The sequence below is a fragment of the Eleutherodactylus coqui genome, chromosome 11 (genome assembly GCF_035609145.1).
Source record: "Eleutherodactylus coqui strain aEleCoq1 chromosome 11, aEleCoq1.hap1, whole genome shotgun sequence".
Taxonomy (NCBI): Eukaryota; Metazoa; Chordata; class Amphibia; order Anura; family Eleutherodactylidae; genus Eleutherodactylus; species Eleutherodactylus coqui.
Window position 1 is genome coordinate 5,130,587 of NC_089847.1, and position 23,440 is coordinate 5,154,026.

Here is a 23,440-nt window from a genome sequence, read left to right on the forward strand (position 1 = left end):
TAAGACACTGTCTTCTAATAATTTTTGCCCCAAAACAGGGCGCTGGGGTTTATTTTTGGGGGATGTCTTATGCTACTTACCTAGCAGGCTCGGCCCAGGTTCCTCCCGATGCTCTTCGGAGCTCCGACCTGTTTCCTGCAGTCCTCGGACGCCCATACAAGATCACTCCCGGTCTATGGGATTCATAAATCCCGCCTCCACAAAGCGATAGCTGTGATTGGTTCTTCGGGCTCTGCTCAGCCAAATTAATGCAGCGCTTGATGAACCACAGCCATGGTGTTGTGGAGGCTGGATTAATGAATTGGCTGAGCTGCGGCTCAATCAATTCCATAATCCCACCGCCACAACGCGATGGCTGTGATTGGTTCCTTGAGCTCTACATTGATTGGCTGAGCAGCGCCTGTAGAACCACTCACTGTGGGAACCACGCCGGGACTCTGGAAAGCAGCGGGAGGGACCTGGACCGAGCCCGCTAGGCCATGTATTCCCTTTCTTTATGTAATGGAGCTTGGGCTTATATTTCAAGCCTCCCCAGAAATCCTAAAAGATCAGGCTAGGGATTGCTTTTGGGGAAAATATTGGTATCGCCATAATCATACCGACATCGCCATAATCATACCGCAACCCCCCCCCCCCCCCCCGATGACAGAATTGCAGTTTTTTTCCATTCCTTAGAAGTGGCTAAAGGTTTAGCAGCACATTATACGGTGCACTACAAGAACCAGCGAGAAATACCTCATCCTGCAAACGACGACGAGCCCCCGGACGCTCTTAGGCTGGGTTCACACGGGGGAAAAATTCCCGCCGGAAATCCCGCGGTTTGGCCGCAGCCGCGGTTTCAGCCAGACTCACCGCAGCGGATTGGCCGTCCCGTGTGGACGAGATTTCTGAGAAATCTCGTCCACATGGCTGGCTAATCCCAAGATTAGTGGCCGCGGGCGGATCTGCCACGGCGAAATTCCACGCGGCAAATCCGCCCTGTGTGAACCCAGGCTTAGGGATTGATTTCATGGGGTCTCGCAGACCTGCGCCTCCTCACCCCTCACAATGCTGGACAGCGCTAAAAACTCCTATCAAACACTGCGACAAGCGTTCAAAAACACCGCTTAAAATCATGGTAAAATAGATGTGTGCGAGCGGCACAGACAGCGATGGGAAGAGCGAGCGGCGCAGACAGCGATGGGAAGAGCGAGCGGCGCAGACAGCGATGGGAAGAGCGAGCGGCGCAGACAGCGATGGGAAGAGCGAGCGGCGCAGACAGCGATGGGAAGAGCGAGCGGTGCAGACAGCGATGGGAAGAGCGAGCGGCAGCAGACAGCGATGGGAAGAGCGAGCGGCAGCAGACAGCGATGGGAAGAGCGAGCGGCGCAGACAGAGATGGGAAGAGCGAGCGGCCGCGGACAGCGATGGGAAGAGCGAGTGGCGCAGACAGCGATGGGAAGAGCGAGCGGCGCAGACAGCGATGGGAAGAGCGAGCGGAGCAGACAGCGATGGGAAGAGCGAGCGGTGCAGACAGCGATGGGAAGAGCGAGCGGCAGCAGACAGCGATGGGAAGAGCGAGCGGCAGCAGACAGCGATGGGAAGAGCGAGCGGCAGCAGACAGCGATGGGAAGAGCGAGCGGCGCAGACAGCGATGGGAAGAGCGAGCGGCCGCGGACAGCGATGGGAAGAGCGAGCGGCGCAGACAGCGATGGGAAGAGCGAGCGCTGCAGACAGCGATGGGAAGAGCGAGCGGTGCAGACAGCGATGGGAAGAGCGAGCGGTGCAGACAGCGATGGGAAGAGCGAGCGGCAGCAGACAGCGATGGGAAGAGCGAGCGGCAGCAGACAGCGATGGGAAGAGCGAGCGGCCGCGGACAGCGATGGGAAGAGCGAGTGGCGCAGACAGCGATGGGATTAGGGATTGATTTCATGGGGTCTCGCAGACCTGCGCCTCCTCACCCCTCACAATGCTGGACAGCGCTAAAAACTCCTATCAAACACTGCGACAAGCGTTCAAAAACACCGCTTAAAATCATGGTAAAATAGATGTGTGCGAGCGGCGCAGACAGCGATGGGAAGAGCGATGGGAAGAGCGAGCGGCGCAGAAAGCGATGGGAAGAGCGAGCGGCGCAGACAGCGATGGGAAGAGCGAGCGGCGCAGACAGCGATGGGAAGAGCGAGCGGCGCAGACAGCGATGGGAAGAGCGAGCGGCGCAGACAGCGATGGGAAGAGCGAGCGGCGCAGACAGCGATGGGAAGAGCGAGCGGCGCAGACAGCGATGGGAAGAGCGAGCGGCGCAGACAGCGATGGGAAGAGCGAGCGGCGCAGACAGCGATGGGAAGAGCGAGCGGTGCAGACAGCGATGGGAAGAGCGAGCGGCCGCGGACAGCGATGGGAAGAGCGAGCGGCCGCGGACAGCGATGGGAAGAGCGAGCGGCCGCGGACAGCGATGGGAAGAGCGAGCGGCGCAGACAGCGATGGGAAGAGCGAGCGGCGCAGACAGCGATGGGAAGAGCGAGCGGCGCAGACAGCGATGGGAAGAGCGAGCGGCGCAGACAGCGATGGGAAGAGCGAGCGGTGCAGACAGCGATGGGAAGAGCGAGCGGCCGCGGACAGCGATGGGAAGAGCGAGCGGCCGCGGACAGCGATGGGAAGAGCGAGCGGCCGCGGACAGCGATGGGAAGAGCGAGCGGCCGCGGACAGCGATGGGAAGAGCGAGCGGCGCAGACAGCGATGGGAAGAGCGAGCGGCAGCAGACAGCGATGGGAAGAGCGAGCGGCGCAGACAGCGATGGGAAGAGCGAGCGGCCGTGGACAGCGATGGGAAGAGCGAGCGGCGCAGACAGCGATGGGAAGAGCGAGCGCTGCAGACAGCGATGGGAAGAGCGAGCGCTGCAGACAGCGATGGGAAGAGCGGGCGCTGCAGACAGCGATGGGAAGAGCGAGCGCTGCAGACAGCGATGGGAAGAGCGAGCGGCCCCGGACAGCGATGGGAAGCTCGAGCGGCCGCGGACAGCGATGGGAAGCTCGAGCGGCCGTGGACAGCGATGGGAAGAGCGAGCGGCCGCGGACAGCGATGGGAAGAGCGAGCGGCCACAGGCAGCGATGGGAAGAGCGAGCGGCCACAGGTAGCGATGGGAAGAGCGAGCGGCTGCAGACAGCGATGGAAAGCTCGAGCGGCCGCGGACAGCGATGGGAAGAGCGAGCGGCCACAGGCAGCGATGGGAAGAGCGAGCGGCAGCAGACAGCAATGGGAAGAGCGAGCGGCAGCAGACAGCGATGGGAAGAGCGAGCGGCGCAGACAGCGATGGGAAGAGCGAGCGGCCGCGGACAGCGATGGGAAGAGCGAGTGGCGCAGACAGCGATGGGATTAGGGATTGATTTCATGGGGTCTCGCAGACCTGCGCCTCCTCACCCCTCACAATGCTGGACAGCGCTAAAAACTCCTATCAAACACTGCGACAAGCGTTCAAAACACCGCTTAAAATCATGGTAAAATAGATGAGTGCGAGCGGCGCAGACAGCGATGGGAAGAGCGAGCGGCGCAGACAGCGATGGGAAGAGCGAGCGGCGCAGACAGCGATGGGAAGAGCGAGCGGCGCAGACAGCGATGGGAAGAGCGAGCGGCGCAGACAGCGATGGGAAGAGCGAGCGGCGCAGACAGCGATGGGAAGAGCGAGCGGCGCAGACAGCGATGGGAAGAGCGAGCGGCGCAGACAGCGATGGGAAGAGCGAGCGGTGCAGACAGCGATGGGAAGAGCGAGCGGCCGCGGACAGCGATGGGAAGAGCGAGCGGCCGCGGACAGCGATGGGAAGAGCGAGCGCTGCAGACAGCGATGGGAAGAGCGAGCGCTGCAGACAGCGATGGGAAGAGCGAGCGCTGCAGACAGCGATGGGAAGAGCGAGCGCTGCAGACAGCGATGGGGAGAGCGAGCGCTGCAGACAGCGATGGGAAGAGCGAGCGCTGCAGACAGCGATGGGAAGAGCGAGCGCTGCAGACAGCGATGGGAAGAGCGAGCGGCGCAGACAGCGATGGGAAGAGCGAGCGGTGCAGACAGCGATGGGAAGAGCGAGCGGCCGCGGACAGCGATGGGAAGAGCGAGCGGCCGCGGACAGCGATGGGAAGAGCGAGCGGCCGCGGACAGCGATGGGAAGAGCGAGCGGCGCAGACAGCGATGGGAAGAGCGAGCGGCAGCAGACAGCGATGGGAAGAGCGAGCGGCGCAGACAGCGATGGGAAGAGCGAGCGGCCGTGGACAGCGATGGGAAGAGCGAGCGGCGCAGACAGCGATGGGAAGAGCGAGCGGCCGCGGACAGCGATGGGAAGAGCGAGCGCTGCAGACAGCGATGGGAAGAGCGAGCGCTGCAGACAGCGATGGGAAGAGCGAGCGCTGCAGACAGCGATGGGAAGAGCGAGCGCTGCAGACAGCGATGGGGAGAGCGAGCGCTGCAGACAGCGATGGGAAGAGCGAGCGCTGCAGACAGCGATGGGAAGAGCGAGCGCTGCAGACAGCGATGGGAAGAGCGAGCGGCGCAGACAGCGATGGGAAGAGCGAGCGGTGCAGACAGCGATGGGAAGAGCGAGCGGCCGCGGACAGCGATGGGAAGAGCGAGCGGCCGCGGACAGCGATGGGAAGAGCGAGCGGCCGCGGACAGCGATGGGAAGAGCGAGCGGCGCAGACAGCGATGGGAAGAGCGAGCGGCAGCAGACAGCGATGGGAAGAGCGAGCGGCGCAGACAGCGATGGGAAGAGCGAGCGGCCGTGGACAGCGATGGGAAGAGCGAGCGGCGCAGACAGCGATGGGAAGAGCGAGCGCTGCAGACAGCGATGGGAAGAGCGAGCGCTGCAGACAGCGATGGGAAGAGCGGGCGCTGCAGACAGCGATGGGAAGAGCGAGCGCTGCAGACAGCGATGGGAAGAGCGAGCGGCCCCGGACAGCGATGGGAAGCTCGAGCGGCCGCGGACAGCGATGGGAAGCTCGAGCGGCCGTGGACAGCGATGGGAAGAGCGAGCGGCCGCGGACAGCGATGGGAAGAGCGAGCGGCCACAGGCAGCGATGGGAAGAGCGAGCGGCCACAGGCAGCGATGGGAAGAGCGAGCGGCCGCAGGTAGCGATGGGAAGAGCGAGCGGCTGCAGACAGCGATGGAAAGCTCGAGCGGCCGCGGACAGCGATGGGAAGAGCGAGCGGCCACAGGCAGCGATGGGAAGAGCGAGCGGCAGCAGACAGCGATGGGAAGAGCGAGCGGCAGCAGACAGCGATGGGAAGAGCGAGCGGCGCAGACAGCGATGGGAAGAGCGAGCGGCCGCGGACAGCGATGGGAAGAGCGAGTGGCGCAGACAGCGATGGGATTAGGGATTGATTTCATGGGGTCTCGCAGACCTGCGCCTCCTCACCCCTCACAATGCTGGACAGCGCTAAAAACTCCTATCAAACACTGCGACAAGCGTTCAAAAACACCGCTTAAAATCATGGTAAAATAGATGAGTGCGAGCGGCGCAGACAGCGATGGGAAGAGCGAGCGGCGCAGACAGCGATGGGAAGAGCGAGCGGCGCAGACAGCGATGGGAAGAGCGAGCGGCGCAGACAGCGATGGGAAGAGCGAGCGGCGCAGACAGCGATGGGAAGAGCGAGCGGCGCAGACAGCGATGGGAAGAGCGAGCGGCGCAGACAGCGATGGGAAGAGCGAGCGGTGCAGACAGCGATGGGAAGAGCGAGCGGTGCAGACAGCGATGGGAAGAGCGAGCGGCCGCGGACAGCGATGGGAAGAGCGAGCGGCGCAGACAGCGATGGGAAGAGCGAGCGGCGCAGACAGCGATGGGAAGAGCGAGCGGCCGCGGACAGCGATGGGAAGAGCAAGCGGCAGCAGACAGCGATGGGAAGAGCGAGCGGCGCAGACAGCGATGGGAAGAGCGAGCGGCCGCGGACAGCGATGGGAAGAGCGAGCGGCGCAGACAGCGATGGGAAGAGCGAGCGCTGCAGACAGCGATGGGAAGAGCGAGCGCTGCAGACAGCGATGGGAAGAGCGAGCGCTGCAGACAGCGATGGGAAGAGCGAGCGCTGCAGACAGCGATGGGAAGAGCGAGCGCTGCAGACAGCGATGGGAAGAGCGAGCGCTGCAGACAGCGATGGGAAGAGCGAGCGCTGCAGACAGCGATGGGAAGAGCGAGCGCTGCAGACAGCGATGGGAAGAGCGAGCGGCGCAGACAGCGATGGGAAGAGCGAGCGGCGCAGACAGCGATGGGAAGAGCGAGCGGCGCAGACAGCGATGGGAAGAGCGAGCGGCGCAGACAGCGATGGGAAGAGCGAGCGGCGCAGACAGCGATGGGAAGAGCGAGCGGCGCAGACAGCGATGGGAAGAGCGAGCGGCGCAGACAGCGATGGGAAGAGCGAGCGGCGCAGACAGCGATGGGAAGAGCGAGCGGCCGTGGACAGCGATGGGAAGAGCGAGCGGCGCAGACAGCGATGGGAAGAGCGAGCGCTGCAGACAGCGATGGGAAGAGCGAGCGCTGCAGACAGCGATGGGAAGAGCGGGCGCTGCAGACAGCGATGGGAAGAGCGAGCGCTGCAGACAGCGATGGGAAGAGCGAGCGGCCCCGGACAGCGATGGGAAGCTCGAGCGGCCGCGGACAGCGATGGGAAGCTCGAGCGGCCGTGGACAGCGATGGGAAGAGCGAGCGGCCGCGGACAGCGATGGGAAGAGCGAGCGGCCACAGGCAGCGATGGGAAGAGCGAGCGGCCACAGGCAGCGATGGGAAGAGCGAGCGGCCGCAGGTAGCGATGGGAAGAGCGAGCGGCTGCAGACAGCGATGGAAAGCTCGAGCGGCCGCGGACAGCGATGGGAAGAGCGAGCGGCCACAGGCAGCGATGGGAAGAGCGAGCGGCAGCAGACAGCGATGGGAAGAGCGAGCGGCAGCAGACAGCGATGGGAAGAGCGAGCGGCGCAGACAGCGATGGGAAGAGCGAGCGGCCGCGGACAGCGATGGGAAGAGCGAGTGGCGCAGACAGCGATGGGATTAGGGATTGATTTCATGGGGTCTCGCAGACCTGCGCCTCCTCACCCCTCACAATGCTGGACAGCGCTAAAAACTCCTATCAAACACTGCGACAAGCGTTCAAAAACACCGCTTAAAATCATGGTAAAATAGATGAGTGCGAGCGGCGCAGACAGCGATGGGAAGAGCGAGCGGCGCAGACAGCGATGGGAAGAGCGAGCGGCGCAGACAGCGATGGGAAGAGCGAGCGGCGCAGACAGCGATGGGAAGAGCGAGCGGCGCAGACAGCGATGGGAAGAGCGAGCGGCGCAGACAGCGATGGGAAGAGCGAGCGGCGCAGACAGCGATGGGAAGAGCGAGCGGCGCAGACAGCGATGGGAAGAGCGAGCGGTGCAGACAGCGATGGGAAGAGCGAGCGGCCGCGGACAGCGATGGGAAGAGCGAGCGGCGCAGACAGCGATGGGAAGAGCGAGCGGCGCAGACAGCGATGGGAAGAGCGAGCGGCCGCGGACAGCGATGGGAAGAGCAAGCGGCAGCAGACAGCGATGGGAAGAGCGAGCGGCGCAGACAGCGATGGGAAGAGCGAGCGGCCGCGGACAGCGATGGGAAGAGCGAGCGGCGCAGACAGCGATGGGAAGAGCGAGCGCTGCAGACAGCGATGGGAAGAGCGAGCGCTGCAGACAGCGATGGGAAGAGCGAGCGCTGCAGACAGCGATGGGAAGAGCGAGCGCTGCAGACAGCGATGGGAAGAGCGAGCGCTGCAGACAGCGATGGGAAGAGCGAGCGCTGCAGACAGCGATGGGAAGAGCGAGCGCTGCAGACAGCGATGGGAAGAGCGAGCGCTGCAGACAGCGATGGGAAGAGCGAGCGGCGCAGACAGCGATGGGAAGAGCGAGCGGCGCAGACAGCGATGGGAAGAGCGAGCGGCGCAGACAGCGATGGGAAGAGCGAGCGGCGCAGACAGCGATGGGAAGAGCGAGCGGCGCAGACAGCGATGGGAAGAGCGAGCGGCGCAGACAGCGATGGGAAGAGCGAGCGGCGCAGACAGCGATGGGAAGAGCGAGCGGCGCAGACAGCGATGGGAAGAGCGAGCGCTGCAGACAGCGATGGGAAGAGCGAGCGCTGCAGACAGCGATGGGAAGAGCGAGCGCTGCAGACAGCGATGGGAAGAGCGAGCGCTGCAGACAGCGATGGGAAGAGCGAGCGGCCCCGGACAGCGATGGGAAGCTCGAGCGGCCGCGGACAGCGATGGGAAGCTCGAGCGGCCGTGGACAGCGATGGGAAGAGCGAGCGGCCGCAGACAGCGATGGAAAGAGCGAGCGGCGCAGCGATGGGAAGAGCGAGCGGCCCCGGACAGCGATGGGAAGAGCGAGCGGCCGCGGACAGCGATGGGGAGAGCGAGCGGCCATGGGCAGCGATGGGAAGAGCGAGCGGCAGCAGACAGCGATGGAAAGCTCGAGCGGCGCAGCGATGGGAAGAGCGAGCGGCCACAGGCAGCGATGGGAAGAGCGAGCGGCCCCGGACAGCGATCGGAAGCTCGAGCGGCTGCAGACAGCGATGGGAAGAGCGAGCGGCCCCGGACAGCGATGGGAAGAGCGAGCGGCCCCGGACAGCGATGGGAAGCGCGAGCGGCCGCGGACAGCGATGGGAATACAAGAATTATGATTTTTTTTGAGGAGGGGTCCTAAAGGGTTAAAAAAATGTCTGCTGCGCGGTACGTGTATGTTCGTGGTGCCCCAGCGTATAATAAAGCGCAGTCTGCGGCGAACACCCTGCGAGGCCAAAGAGACGTACATGTTCACATGGCCGGTCAATGATGGAGTCCAGCGGTGACACCCTGCGCGGCGTCAGGCGGAGTCTTCTTTCTGTATTCTGTCTCACACCCCGTTTTTGGTCACCTCAGGGTGTCAGCTCGGTGCCTCCATATTGTACAAGGTTAGTCAGCCATAGGCACCATAGTTACGGCCCGGACCCGCCTGACAACAGCGCCGCTCCTCGCGCTCCTCACACACTGCGGCTCCTGAGGAGATTTGCCGCCTAAACTCACATGCTGCAATCACGTGACAGCCGCTAGACTTCGATGTTGATTGACAGCAGCTCAAACCAGTTACTAATCTGTAAAGTGACTTCCGTCAGTTGTCCTGGTAACAGGCCCGCCCAGTGAGGAGGGACGGAGGGATTCTCCAATAGATTCGGATCGGGAGGAGCGGGCGGTTGGCGGGGAGAATGATCTGAGCGGTCGGCCCAAGCCGGGGAGCCGTTGTGGTTTGGTCTCTGGTAGGTTATCGAGGAGGCGGCAGACTGCAGTTGATAATTGCCCTGATCACCCCTCTCCGGGTGCCGCAGTAGTACGTTCTGCATTGGCTTTGAATCGGCATGTTCCATTTTCATTTGGTGTTCGGGGGGTGGAATATTTTCTACTTTTCCTGTTGAGATATTTTAGTGTCCCAGCGATAAGAAGCTACTGTGGGATGTACCATCTGTGAAGGAGAGGGGGAGCCCAGGTGTGACATGGGGCATTACTGCTATATAGTGTGTATAGGTCCCCTATATACTGTTGTCACTCCTCAATGATGTGTAAACATTGCCTGTAGGCTGCTGCCATTGCGGAGTATGTGCCGTTTGTGACTTAATGTGCCAGCATCACCCCCTGTACGTGGTGGTCGCCTGAATGCTGCTGGCGGCGGCTCTCCTTGTATGTGGTTGTCACATTGGTGCCCCTTGTAGGCGGTGGTCGCGTCGCCTGTATGCCGCTTGCGGCGGCGGCGCCCCTTGTAGGCGGTGGTCGCGCCGCCTGTATGCCGCTTGCGGCGGCGGCGCCCCTTGTAGGCGGTGGTCGCGCCGCCTGTATGCCGCTTGCGGCGGCGGCGCCCCTTGTAGGCGGTGGTCGCGCCGCCTGTATGCCGCTTGCGGCGGCGGCGCCCCTTGTAGGCTGTGGTCGCGCCGCCTGTATGCCGCTTGCGGCGGCGGCGCCCCTTGTAGGCGGTGGTCGCGCCGCCTGTATGCCGCTTGCGGCGGCGGCGCCCCTTGTAGGCGGTGGTCGCGCCGCCTGTATGCCGCTTGCGGCGGCGGCGCCCCTTGTAGGCGGTGGTCGCGCCGCCTGTATGCCGCTTGCGGCGGCGGCGCCCCTTGTAGGCGGTGGTCGCGCCGCCTGTATGCCGCTTGCGGCGGCGGCGCCCCTTGTAGGCGGTGGTCGCGCCGCCTGTATGCCGCTTGCGGCGGCGGCGGCGCCCCTTGTACGCGGTCTCATTTGTGTTTCCACCATATTTCTGTTATTGTTGCTGTTCTATTTCAGGCCTGAGAATGGCGCAGGAGGAGATGGACGTGGAGCTCGCCAACGCCGGCCTTGTCTCGGAGCCGCCCGGGCTTCCTGGGATCGCCCTCAGATCTCCGCTTGTCTTCAGCAACATTCCAGTAGAAAGAAGAGCAAATCCGGAGAGCGCAGAGAGCGGTGCGGACCGCGCAGAGAATCGCTTCCTCCCCATCTACTCCCCAGTGCACTCCCACACCTCCAGTGCCCTCCACATGCTCCAGGGGGCGCTAGACCAGCTCCGCCAGGCAGCAGAGCATCATTCCTCACAGCAGATCCGGAGTCACAGGATGAGTGCCAGGATCAATCAGCGCAGCTCGCCCCAGCGGGCTGTTGGCATGCGGTAAGTGGCCGCTGCTGGCCGCCTCCCCTGTACGCTCCCAGCTGGCCGCCATGCAGTGCTGATTGCCGCTTCATGTCTTGCAGCCGTAATCAAGCGTTCCCGAACCTCTTCCATTTAACTGGAAACTTGAGGACTGCGATGTCTGAAGAAGCAGCGAATAGGGCGGGGCAGACGAGGGCGCCGGCGGCAGATGAGGGCGACAGCTCTGATGAGACTGTGGAGCTGAGTGATGACGATGATGGCAGCTCTACAGAAGTGGATGAAGGAGCAAACGACACCCGAGCGGCCCAGCCGGCGGAGCCAGGTGCGTGCTTCATGTCCCCTGCAGAAATGGCGCGGAGGGCTCTTTGTGCGGGGTCCAGTGTATGGTGCCACACTCGAAGCCCCGTGCCCATGATGCTTCTCCACTGTGTAATATCAAGTTTTTCATCCTTCTAAAACTAATTTCACACGGGCGACTGCGATATGCGATGTCCCCGCGGATACGAGGCGTTTTTGTATTAAATCGCGGAAGTAGTCAAGTGTTTCCCATTGTGTTTATTGCAAATAATGGGCGCTGCGAGTCGTTCCGCGTTTTTTTAATGTGTTTTGCTTCCCTGCGCCGCTGGTTCAGAATTTTGCATCTCGCAATGTGGAAAGCTCACGTGATTTCTCATGGCCTAACACTCTCTGTACTTCACTGACTTGTTGGTTTCAATATCTCTGATTGCTGCTACAAGTGGAATTGGTTTTATTTCCATCCGGGGGCTGAAGTCCTGCGCTGGCGGCGGAGCGTCTGTTATATTGTATCAAAATCTCGGCTTGGGCTCCGGCTGTACGGGATTATGTCCTCCAGTCACTGACAGCAAGAAGAGATATTGAAGGTGGTGAAGAATTTCAGCAAATGCAATATGGAGTAGTTGCCCAAAGCAATGAGGTTAATGTTTCCGTATCTGGGTATTGGTTGCCGCTGGCCGCCGCTCTGCTTCCTGCGCTCTGCAGTTGATAAGTCTTCTCTGCGATCTATTAGAATGCGGCCGAACTTTTCATTATCGGATAAAGTTCCACTGACCGGACGCTGCGCCCCGGAGTTGGTGGGATGCTGGATATAGTACCACTCGTGCGTCGAGACAGGACAGAATGCCCTCGGGGTCGTCGTCACTCGTTTCTCTCTTCCTCTTTTAGCCCCTGAAGAACTTCACATAAACCTCGTTGCAGCCGCGTCGGACGCTCCGGAAAGATCTGATGACCCCGCTGCTGTAAATGAGAACACCGCGCCTGGTGCTGATCAGCCGAGCAAACAGGTGAGGTCACATGACTGGAGATGTAATGGAAAACGGCACCTCGGTATCATCGTACGCCTCCATCCTCGAACAGGGAACGCGGTAAATCCGTGACGTCCGTTGGAATGAAGCCGTTCCATCTCCTGAACTATTGGAAGGCGATGCGGGTCGTGTTCGGACTCGCAAGTAGCTGCAATTTGTAGATTGATAATAGTCCCGTCTTTGGGGATCTGGGGGCGCGGCTCCTGCAGTCGCTATCCCGCATTAGGGCTTCTTCACACGGACGGACGCCATTTTCAGTCCATGAATACACTGTTTTCACAATCCCTAACTGCGTTTTTCCTGTGCACAAAATGAAGAATGCGAGTAGGTGCATTGATTTCGGGCATGAATACACATTTATAATGCTTCGTTAGGTGCTGCCTAATTTCATGGCCTCTTTTGGTGCCTAAGACCCTCTGCACAGAGACGCAAATTCCGCAGCGGGATTTCCCGCAGAATTTCTGCCCGTGGAAGCTGCCATAGGATTGTGTCAGAAAACGCAATCCTAGGCAGACGGCCGCGATTTTTCCACATGAAATCACGTGCAGAGAACAAATCGCAGCATGCTCTATTCCTGTGCGGGTCTCGCAGAGCCCCGCACAGAAGTGTCACTCTCCAGCGGCCGGCTCCGGTCTGCGCATGCATCGGCAGCAGGCACATCACAGAGTCGGAGCCGCGGGAGCAGGTGAGTGCCGCACTGGTCTCTGCAGAGGGTCGGGTCCCGCTGCGAGAATTCTCGCAGCCGCATCGGACCTGGCCGTCTGCAAGCGGCCTAATACACTGAGAGGACGTGCTGCGATTAATACTTTTTTATTTTTTTTTCCTCCCACCTGAACACCTCAGTTTCGCATGCAGATTTGTGGGGGGGGGGGGGTGTTTAAACGCAAAATTCAAGTGGAAAATTCTGTTGTGTGAACGCACCCTTATACTTCAGTCACATCCGAAGCGCAGACACCACCTACTTGTCACGCATTTGTTGAGCTCGTACAGGTCATTGCCCGCTGCTGCATTGCATTTTGGGACATGAAGTACATAAGATGTAGAAAAGAAAACCCTACCACGCCGAGGGGAGTGCAGCTGAGGAATAACGCCAACCATGTGTCCACTCTGTCACCTTTCCTCTCTCACAGCCATCACCAGTAAAGCCAGTGACCTCTGCGGCTTCTCCTTCAGATGAGGACGAGGGGGACACCTGTGCCATCTGCTTTGAGTCTTGGACCAATGCCGGTCAGCACCGACTGTCCGCCTTACGCTGCGGCCATTTATTTGGCTTTACTTGCATCGATCGTTGGCTGAAGGGAGGAGCGGCCAAGTGTCCTCAGGTTAGTACGGTGGGAGGGGTGGCGGCTGAGTTGGTCCTGCGGGGTGGTTGGGTGAGGTGGGGTAGCTGAGCATCCCAAGGTCAATAATGGGGGGGCATTAGAGGAGGGATGGATGAGTATTCCTAGGTCAGTGCCAGATGGTGACCGGTGACGGAGAGCTGATTGTTTGGAGAAGGGGGTGTTGATTCTGCTGCTGAGACCCCTGAGCATTCTTGGTGAAGCCTTGGAAGAAAAACTCTAATCCCAGCATGATTCTTGCTGATCTCAGAGGGATGATTCATGCAATGCCGAGTCCTCCAGGGAGATACCCTCTGCTCTGTCTAAATTGGGGTGTCTTGTGCTGCATACCCTCCACCTCCTCCAAATAGCCAGTTGTTGTGCTGCATGGAGCAAGACTTAAGGCCCTTTTACACGCAAAGATAATCTTTCAAATGACTGAAAGATTTAGCAATCTATTTGCATAAAGTGTTAATGGCCATTAAAACTTTATCATCATTTGCATGTTTAAGGACCTCTGAGTTGTTTGCAGAGCCCAGTTTTTGTTTAAACACATGCCCAGCTGTACAAACAGCTGCCGCCACATTCTAGTGTTCTCCCTGCTAGTGTAAACATGCCGCAGGGAGAGCATCCTGCAGTCTTTTGAAAGATAAGCGAAATGCATTCAAGAGGAGTGTATTTGTTTAGTCTTTCAGAGTTGTGAACGATGGCTTTTAAGTGAACCAAAATCATTCAAACAACAAGTGCACGATGCCCACGTTTACATGTAACAATTATTGCTCATTTTCGGCCATTCAGACTCATTTTGAGCGATGATTGCGTATAAAAGGGCCTTAAGACAATAACAGTTTTTTCAATTTAAGTGATGATTGAGCACAGTGATGACTAATTGTCCTTCTTCTGTAAACTATATACAAATGATAAAGGTTGCAATTTGCATCACAAAGTATAAAAATTGCAATTTGCATCACATCATTGTCTATATATAAAGTTACAACTTGCATCACATCATTAGGAGGCAGCATCATCTTGGTTGTATAACAGCAGCCGGGAAGCCCACTTTCAAATGGTGCCAAGACAGAACATTTCTCCAGGAAACTAGTCTGACAAGTAGGGCGGACCCTCGCTTGTCTGAATGACTTCTGTCTTGGTATAAAGGTTTTACTTTCCAGAACTATTTTAGCACAAAATGCCTACCTGTCGATTTCCCAGTCCTCATAACAGAATGACGCCAGCGGATTCTGTCATAAGACCGAAAAATAAACACGTTGTGTGCAAACGTAATAGTTGGTTTCGTGCTTAGCTATGTTCTCCCCTGTGGTGTCCTCACACCTCTGATGTTCTTTGGTTCGGGATTTATATCTGTGCCCTGACATTGGATGCAGTGAGATGATGGATTGATTCTGTTTTAGTGCAACAAGAAGGCGAAACGCTCAGATATAGTGGTGCTCTACGCCCGGACGCTGAGGGCCCTGGACACTAGTGAGCAGGAACGTATGCGGAGGTAAGCCACAGTCCCTTCTATAGATGTCTGATTGTATCATGAAATCCCCGTCTTGGGCTCGTTCACACTGGCTTATGCGTATTTGGTCCACGAAATCTGCAGCGTCTTTCCTGCATGTGGATATGTGCATTTTCTGCATATTTAAAGGTGCGCGAGGGTTGTTGTGTTTGTGGGTTTTTTTTGTTTGTTTTTTTGTGTATGTATACAGATAGTCCCCGACTTGCGAACATTCGACTTACGAATTTCGCTAGATACGAACTATCTGTTCTGCACAGTATGATGTCATGCTATGGCATTACATCATACTGTGCAGGGACCGGGCAGGCTTCTATCAAGCCTGATAGAAGCCTGTCCGGTCACATCGCGGTTGCTGGGCAGCCGGGGGCCTTCTGAAAGGCCCTAGGGCTGTCTATGCAGAGCGCCTAGCAAGCCGTGCGCTTGATAGGCACTCTGCATAGGCAGCCCTGGGGCCTTCCAGGAGGTCCCCGGCTGCCTAGCAACCACACAGCGTCCCGCGATCTCATCGTGGGACGCTGTACGGGCCCCCTGAACGTCGGGTGCAGGCTGTTTCTTACAGCGGGCACCCGGCGGCAGCAGTTCCGACGCGCCGCTCATCAGAGCTATTAACACTTTAAATACCGCTGTCAGCGCGGTATTTAAAGTGTTAACAGTTCCGACAAGCGCCACGGCTCGTCGGAACTGCTGCCGCCGGGTGCCCGCTGTAAGAACAGCCGGCACCCGACGTTGTATGGAGCGGGATCCACCCGCGATCCCCTCCATACTACCATTTGTTCGACTTGCGAACGGGCTCCCGGAACGGAACCTGTTCGCAAGTCGGGGACTAACTGTATTGCCTGTGAATCCTACGCATGCAAAAAAAACCACACAAATGATGTCAGGGCCGTCCCTCTTAGGTCTACCAACCTGGCTATAATACACAGCAGATATGCGTGTAACGTGTGTGTTTTATGCACCCATAGACTGGAATAGGTGTTTTACACGGCCAAATGCATGTTTTTGTTTTTTGTTTTGTTTTTTCGCCTGAGTAAAAACGCAGGTATGAATGTTCCGATGCGAATCACCAGGGTTTATGCACTCTGTATCACACACTTTGTACTCGTGTGAGTGAGCCTTTATACTCAAGTCACATCCAGAGCTGCACTTACAATTATACCGGGTTACTTCTAGCTCCCAAACGTACGGCTGTTGAGTGTATACTCATTATGTTGTGCCTCAATGCATTATGGGAGATGTAGCATTTGCACAGCAGTTTGCAGTAGAGAGAATGATGCTGCAGCACTTCTTGAGGCGTCAGACATCTTATCTTGATTCTGTTACTTTTTAGATTTCACAATTTTCAACTTTTATACCCTTTTGTAATTTGGTGAAGTCTTAGTACAGGGATCTAGACCAATTGTAAGGGGGTTTTCTTTGGGTTTTTTTTTTTCTCTCCTCATGATATTCTACTAATTGAGAGACCTAGAGGTCTCTTGGTCTCGGTTTGCGCTCTTGAGCGGCATGATTCATATTTCTTCCGTTTTTCCGGCAGCACTCTGGAGATGGAGCAGTCGCTGCGGAGGAAGGCAGAGCTGGAGTCTGCACAGTGCCGGCTTCAGGTCCAGGTCCTGACAGACGAGTGCGGGAAGCTGCGCAAACTAGTCCAGGTGAGCAGGATGGGCTGTCCGGAGGGGTCAATCAGATGGGCCACCATATTGAATAATGTGGCAGATAATTGTAAGCTTTTGGCATATTGTCGCACCCTTTGTGCTGGTAGTGATGATCGTAAATTCCTATTCCCAACGTCTCACTAATGCTTTGGTCTTCAGCTGTGCTTGCTGATGTCTCCGGGATGCTGGGAGTTGTAGTATTACAGAGAAGGATGTCTTGCAGCAGTGATGAGTGGCCTGTAGTCGCATCATTGCTTCTACAACCAGGGGATGCTGGGAGTTGTAGCCCTACAGAGGAGGGCAGCTGCTCCAGCAGTCATGGCGTCTGTCGCTGACTCCCCATCATCCTTTTCTCATGTCAGGAGTTGAAGATGCTGATCGCCCAGAATGGATCCAGCTCTTCCCAGCCGTCATCCAGCGCCCGGGCCGGGACCTCCAGCTCATTGTCCTCCAGTCAGGGGCAGCACAAGTACAACTTTGAAAAAGCCATCCTGGTCAACCAAGGAGGGAACTGCCGTGTGATGGCCTACTGCGAGCGGCTCAGCTGCCTGGTGGTGTCCCAGCCGTCTGCCCATACCACCCTCGTCCCGGGTAAGATGCTGGACTGTGGCGGGTTGTATTTACCAGGCTCTTAGACGGATGTATTATAATGGCAGCATCCGGTCACCTCTCTGTACGATGCCATCTGGGCACACTGGCAAGGGTCCAATAAAAACTGGTACAAGTAATTATAACATAGCCAAAACCAGCGTGTTTCCAGCTCATTCTGTATGTGACGGGTAATGCTGGGCAGCAGTCAAACCTACAGTCGTTTCATTAAAGGCATCTAGTGGCTGAGACCTGCAACGCAGCCCTGCACATCCTGAAGTGTGGGGCAGCAGAGGACATGCTTGCACACCTCCACTCCATTCACCTTAGTCTATCTGCTGCCTCCTGCAGTCCCAATGACATGAACAGAATGGAGGTGTGCATGCACGTCTTCCACTACCCCACACTTGGGGGCATGGTAGGCTGCATTCCATGTATCGGCTCTTGTAAGACAACCCCTTTTAACTATTTGTTGGGCACTTTGATTAATGGCACCTATTGCTAAGAGACCAATGACCTGTGATGTACATAGTGTTCAGGCTAACAGGATGCAGAGGGTTAATGGCATGTACGGCTGTAGGCATTGTATAATGAGCCGCAGCGTGCCGTCACTTATTTCCTCTACTAGTTCTTGCAGGTGACCATGGTGTCTACTCAGTGAAGGGTTCCCTCGTGTTCATATCCCACAATCTCTCCTGCGGGATGGGACTCGTGAATCGCCCGGCCCTATACCGCACCTCTTATAGGCCTGCGGTGGCACAGGGCTTGTTGCAGTTTAGGCTTTAGTTGGGTGTGAGTGGAGATCGTACTCAGTGTTGTTGCTCCGCAGGTTGTGGGATCAAGAAGCTGAGTGCAGCCAACATGAAGAGCAGCCAGTACGTGCCCATCCATTCCAAGCAGATCCGTGGCCTGGCCTTCAGTAACCGCTCGGATGGCCTGCTGCTGTCTGCTGCCCTGGATAACACTGTGAAGCTGACCAGGTGAGGCTCGTACCTGTATGGTAGGTGGGGCTCCTGTATGTGGGGTCTAAGTGACTCTTCTCTCTCCAGCCTGCTGACCAACACTGTTGTGCAAACCTATAACACGGGCCGGCCGGTGTGGAGCTGCTGCTGGTGCACCGATGATAACAACTACGTGTATGCCGGTCTGATTAATGGATCTGTGCTAGTCTATGACCTGAGAGACACCAGCCAGTACGTGAAGGAGCTGATGCCGCTGGGCTCTCGGTAAGTGCCTGCCTATTATGGAATGGGTGCTAGGCGTGGGGCTATGAGGGGCTCAGTCTGCTATTGCTATGTTGCAGCTGTCCGGTGGTGTCCCTGTCCTACGTCCCCCGAGCTGCTTCTGAGGTCTTCCCTTGTGGAGGCGTGCTGGCTGGCACCCTGGAGGGTGCGTATTTCTGGGAGATGAGTGATGCCCAGTACAAGCCTCACCTACTACCCTTGGAACCTGGAGGTTGCACGGACATCCAGACGGAGAGCAGTACACGGCACTGCCTGGTAACGTATCGCCCCGGTAAGCATGGATAACAGTAGATTATCTCTCAGGCTATGATGTTGTGCCCAGTCACTACAGGGAGCCCTTGTATATTGACGGAGCAAAGCGGGGCGAAAAAACTTAACAGCACAAACTTCCAATCAATTAAACTTCAGATCAACAAGTCCAACTTCTCCTTAATTATGAAATGCCCAACAAACAGAACGCATACCGGCATGTAGCCCCTTCCACTGCTAAGCTGGGGGCAGAAGGTTCTATCCTCTGGACTCTTCTTTCTTTTCTTCTCCATTCTCTCCAGACCTTCTTGACTTCCAGCTAATTCTTGACTCTGAAGTTTGCAGCCCAGACGTCTTTGACTCCTCTTTTCTAAGGCAGAGACCGGCAGTATAGTGATGACAGCGGCCAAGAAGGGGGAAGCCAGAGACGTCTGGGCCGCAAGCTTCACAAAGACAAATTAGCTGGAAGATGTCATGAAGACCTGGAGCAGATGGAGAAGAAAGGGGAGTCCAGAGACCTTCACCTTACTAAGTCACTACAGCATCCATTCTATTTACTAATAAAGAAGATGGACTTTTATTGATCTGAGCCTTAGTTCATTGGAAGTTTGCGCCACCACCAGTTTTTCTACCTCCCTTAGTCAGTATCTGTTCTCCCTCCGTGTTTTGGCGTTCATCTGGACTGGCAGCGCTTCTGTGATTTCTTTATTTAGCATCTGTTTTAAAGCCATTAGGCTATATGTATATCACTTGGGCAGCTGCACCCATTTCCTCCTTGTATACTTTGCCCTTTGTGTTGTCAGGTAAGACCCACAATTACCTGCGTTGTGTGATGATGGAGCTGACCAGCTCCCGGCTGACTGACACGGAGGACGAATACTCCTGTTCCTGTTACCCTGTGCAGACCTTCAATGCTGGCCCCACCTGTAAACTGCTGACCAAGAACGCCATATTCCAGAGCCCGGAGCGAGATGGCAGCGTCCTCGTGTGTGCAGGAGATGAGTCGTCCAGCTCTGCTATGGTGAGTAGCGTAGGTCAGTACTGATGAGGTTGGTGGCTGCACACCCAACCTCTTGGCTGAAGAGGTCCTGCAATCTGGAATTGGGTTTCCGATGTGGCCAGGCCACGAGGAGGAAAATTAAGCGTTTTTAATATGGTTCTTGCTGAATAGAAGTGTTCACCAGATGCCCCCTGGCATGGCAGACCCAGATCAGCTCTGCCAGTGACTGTCGCTTGCCATCTTCTGGAACATCCCTCTAGCATTTGTTGAGGAGCGCAGAGATTCCTTGGATTTATAGTACATGTAGTCGGGTGTTGAACGGTCATTGACCCTCCAGGGTGCAGGAATGTGTGACGCTATATACCGCAGAGGTGTCCGGACCACCAGGGTGACCTCAGGAAGATGCCATCCAATGTGGCATTCTGGCCGCTACAGCATCATAAGCATCCGTTAAACTCCAATCATCTAAACCATCAGCATGGAGATCCATGTTGTGATGCTGGCTGGCAATGACTGATCATTAGATTGTCAGCTGTGTAGCAGTGACTGTGGATTACCTCATTCTGATTCCTCCTTCCTTCCTCCTGTCACAGCTCTGGCACTCGGGAAGCGGCATCCTCCACCAGAAACTCCAGGCCGACCAGCCGGTGTTGGACATCTGCCCCATGGAGGTAAACCAGAGCAGCCTGCTGGCCACGTTAACGGAAAAGATGGTGAAGATCTACAGATGGGAGTGATGGCCGTGATCTGTGTTTATACATGTTTGTTTCCGTGTACATTGTCCGCTTCTTGCACATATTCTTTGTTACTATACAGATTCTTCTTATATTTTTTCTTTCCTGTTAGAATAAAGGGTTAATTTTAATGGTGTAGTGAATGTTCTCCGACACGGCCAGCGGCGGTCACACAGCGGGATAAATGGGAGGGTCCTGGGTGAATGTTTGGGGGCCCACTTGTTAAAGGGAACTTGTCATGACTTCTGTGCCCCATAAACGGTTATGGTTCTCAGGAGACGGGGCCTCTGGGGAGCGTTTGGTAGTCGGGGCATCCCGTTCTAGCACTCTGCAGCCGTGTCAGTATAGCAGTAGGGCAGCTTGTATTTTGTGGGTTGTTTGTTTTTATAGGAACCTATTGGGTACGTGAAATGTATTGAATACCTTTTTTAGTTAGGGTTATATGACGTCCCAATAATTTCTTCTTTTTTTTTTTTCCCTTCCTGTTTTGCGGAACTGAGACGCTGAAAATGGCTATTTTGATGTATGGGTTGCTATGGTTACGGCAATAACAATTGTTTTTTTACTACCCCCCCACAGATGCTGCAGTCACTGCTGCCCATGGCATCTAAATGATGTAAAGGGGTCATTAGAGGAGCGAGTACTTTATCATTTAACTCCTTTTTCTGGGGAAAACCCTATATGTGACAATCGGAGAGCAACAGTCACCCCTTCATCACTCAGATATTAGAACATGAACAAAATGTAATATCGTCCCGTCTCCTGGGACAGCGGTACAGACTGGAGCATCACAGATCCTCTCTGCTTCAGCTCTTCCCTTCCTGCTCTGCAGACACTGTAACTCGGAGCTCTAAATTCAGTATTCTCGACTAGACTTCAAACCACTAGCTCCGGTTCTGTAAGGGCTACGGATACGCTTTTGGTGTCATTTTTAAAGCTGAGATTCTCTTGTTTTTAAAAATTACAACCAAAGCTTTCCTTGATCCCGAGCTGTAGCCGTTTGAAGTAGAAGTTCTGTTCGTCCATGACTAATGTCGTTTTTTTTCATGAGAATGAACAGACCGCGTTCTAAACAAGGGATTTACCAGGTAAATACTATGGATGAGCTGTTCTCAGGATCAGTCAGCAATAGTTGGATGAGCTGAGCTCTACCACTTGGTGCCCGCTGACAGCACTATAATAAATTGCTGCCCTGGCCCGGGTAGTGGCGGGGGCTTGTAAACTGTAGCTCCTCTTGATTTTAATGATACCCCAGCCAAGAGATCCAAGCACTCACCCCTCGACCGTGGTTGGAGCCATATGCTTCCACTCCATACCCCCGTGTACTGTGCTGCAAACGTGGCTGCCGAATCAGCTGATCGGCCGGGCGCCCAAGAGCTTCAGAAAATGTTGAGGAATTGAAACACATCCTATTATTTGCCAGTCCTGTATTGGGGCCGGGTGTTCATCCAGCTTTGGAGTTTAACCCCGTAAGGACCAAGCGTGGTAAATATACAGCGGTTGGTTCGTGGCTTTAGTCCCCGCCAATGACGAAAATACAGTGCAGGATTAAAGCCTCTGCTCCTGCAATCAAGCTGAAGTAGGTTGGGTTCTTGAGGGTTTTTAACCGCTTTTGCCTTCCCTTTTCCTGTGAACATGGTGCTCAATGAGCGCTATGTACTAAAAAGTGAAAGTGTTTTTCTTTCCCTTTGACCCGGCGATCATGTGACCACTGTGAGCTTCCCTGGCACCACAGAGCTGCAGGGTCCTAGCAGACCCTGATCAACTGTTAGTGACTGTCACTACAGGAGAATGTTTTCCCTATAACTGGGGCTCCTATGGACGCTACAGCACAAAAGTGTGATATAAACAAAAAACATGTGAATGACCCCTAAAGGTCTTATGACATAATGGGGCACATAGATGTTAAAAAAAAGAATATAATATACATAAAAAAATAAAATAATCCAAAGCTGACACTAATCAAAACAGTTGCTGTATGTGCCCTATAGTCCAAAACTATACATACATATTATATATCAAAATGAAGAACCCGTTCACATCTTTTATTTTAGTGTAAATATACAAATTTAAAAAAGTGTTTTAAAAAATTTTTTTGAGCTTTTTTTCTACCCTCAATAAAATCAAAACCGTAAAAAAAAAGTTAGTGAAAAAGATATTTTAAAAATAGCCCCAAATGTCACGGGGAAAAAAGCAACAAAAATAATTTTGGTAGCTTAAGGAAAAAAAAAAGATAGGGCAGTAAAACCACCACATGGCTACAATCCCTAAAAAGTGTCTTGTCCTTAAGGAAGATGAGGATTTTCTTGACAGAGCAGAGGAAAGTCTTCAAACTGTCGAAGGAAAAGAAACATTCAGTGTATCTGCAGAAGCCGGAGGATTAGGAGTCAGCCAGCACCCGTACTGCTCAGGAAGTCGTACCAGGGTATTATGGAGGAAAACAATGAGGAGGTGCAGCAAGAAATGACTCCATCCACCAAGAACAGTCTAGTAAGTACCCAGAATCCTCTTGGATGAAGAAAAAGAAGTGCTGTTGTGAAGAAGAGGAGGAGGAGATGGTGGTTGTGGGAGATTCCTTACTGAGAGGTACAGAGGCTGCTGTCTGCAGACCTGATACCTCACCAGAGGGCTGCTGTCCTCCAGGGGCACAAATCACAGATGTATCTGATAGGCTGTCAAGACTCTTCAGTCCTACAGACCACCCATTCCTACTAATACATGTAGGACAAAGGACACTGCAAAAAAGGACCTTGCAACTATCTGCAGAGACTTTGAAGACCTCAGAAGGAAGGTGAAGGAGCGAGGAGCTCAGGTGGTCTTCTCATCCATCCTCCCAGTGGATGGCCATGGAACAGGATTCTAGAGGTGAACAACTGGCTAAGTCGATGGTGCCGTCAGCAAAGATTTGGATTTCTAGACCATGGAGTGAATTGCATACATGGTGGACTGCTTGCTAGAGACGGGTTGTACCTTACAGACAGGTAAGCATATATTTGGTGGGCGCCTTGCTTCACTCATTAGGAGAGCTTTAAACTAGAACAATGTGGGAAAGAAAGTGAAAGCTAAAACTATACAGCTAATTAATACATCTGAGAACCTCGTTATTAGAAGTGGAAAGGATAAACAAAGACAAACAATTCAGAAGGCAAGTAGAGGAGCAAGAGACCCCGATCACAAACTAACATGTTCCTACACAAATGCCC

General features: G+C 55.5%; 1 protein-coding gene across 1 annotated transcript; it reads left to right on the plus strand.

The window, feature by feature from the left end:
- The first annotated feature begins 9,130 nt into the window (after positions 1–9,130).
- On the plus strand, positions 9,131–20,368 carry RFWD3 (ring finger and WD repeat domain 3). Its single transcript, XM_066582540.1, has 13 exons — positions 9,131–9,252; positions 10,271–10,628; positions 10,712–10,932; positions 11,793–11,911; positions 13,063–13,254; positions 14,664–14,755; positions 16,305–16,419; positions 16,785–17,013; positions 17,840–17,990; positions 18,060–18,236; positions 18,314–18,525; positions 19,307–19,524; positions 20,097–20,368. Exons 2-13 carry the CDS (start codon positions 10,279–10,281, stop codon positions 20,238–20,240), a joined length of 2,220 nt encoding a protein of 739 aa, XP_066438637.1. The 5' UTR covers positions 9,131–9,252; positions 10,271–10,278; the 3' UTR covers positions 20,241–20,368.
- Positions 20,369–23,440: the final 3,072 nt, after the last annotated feature.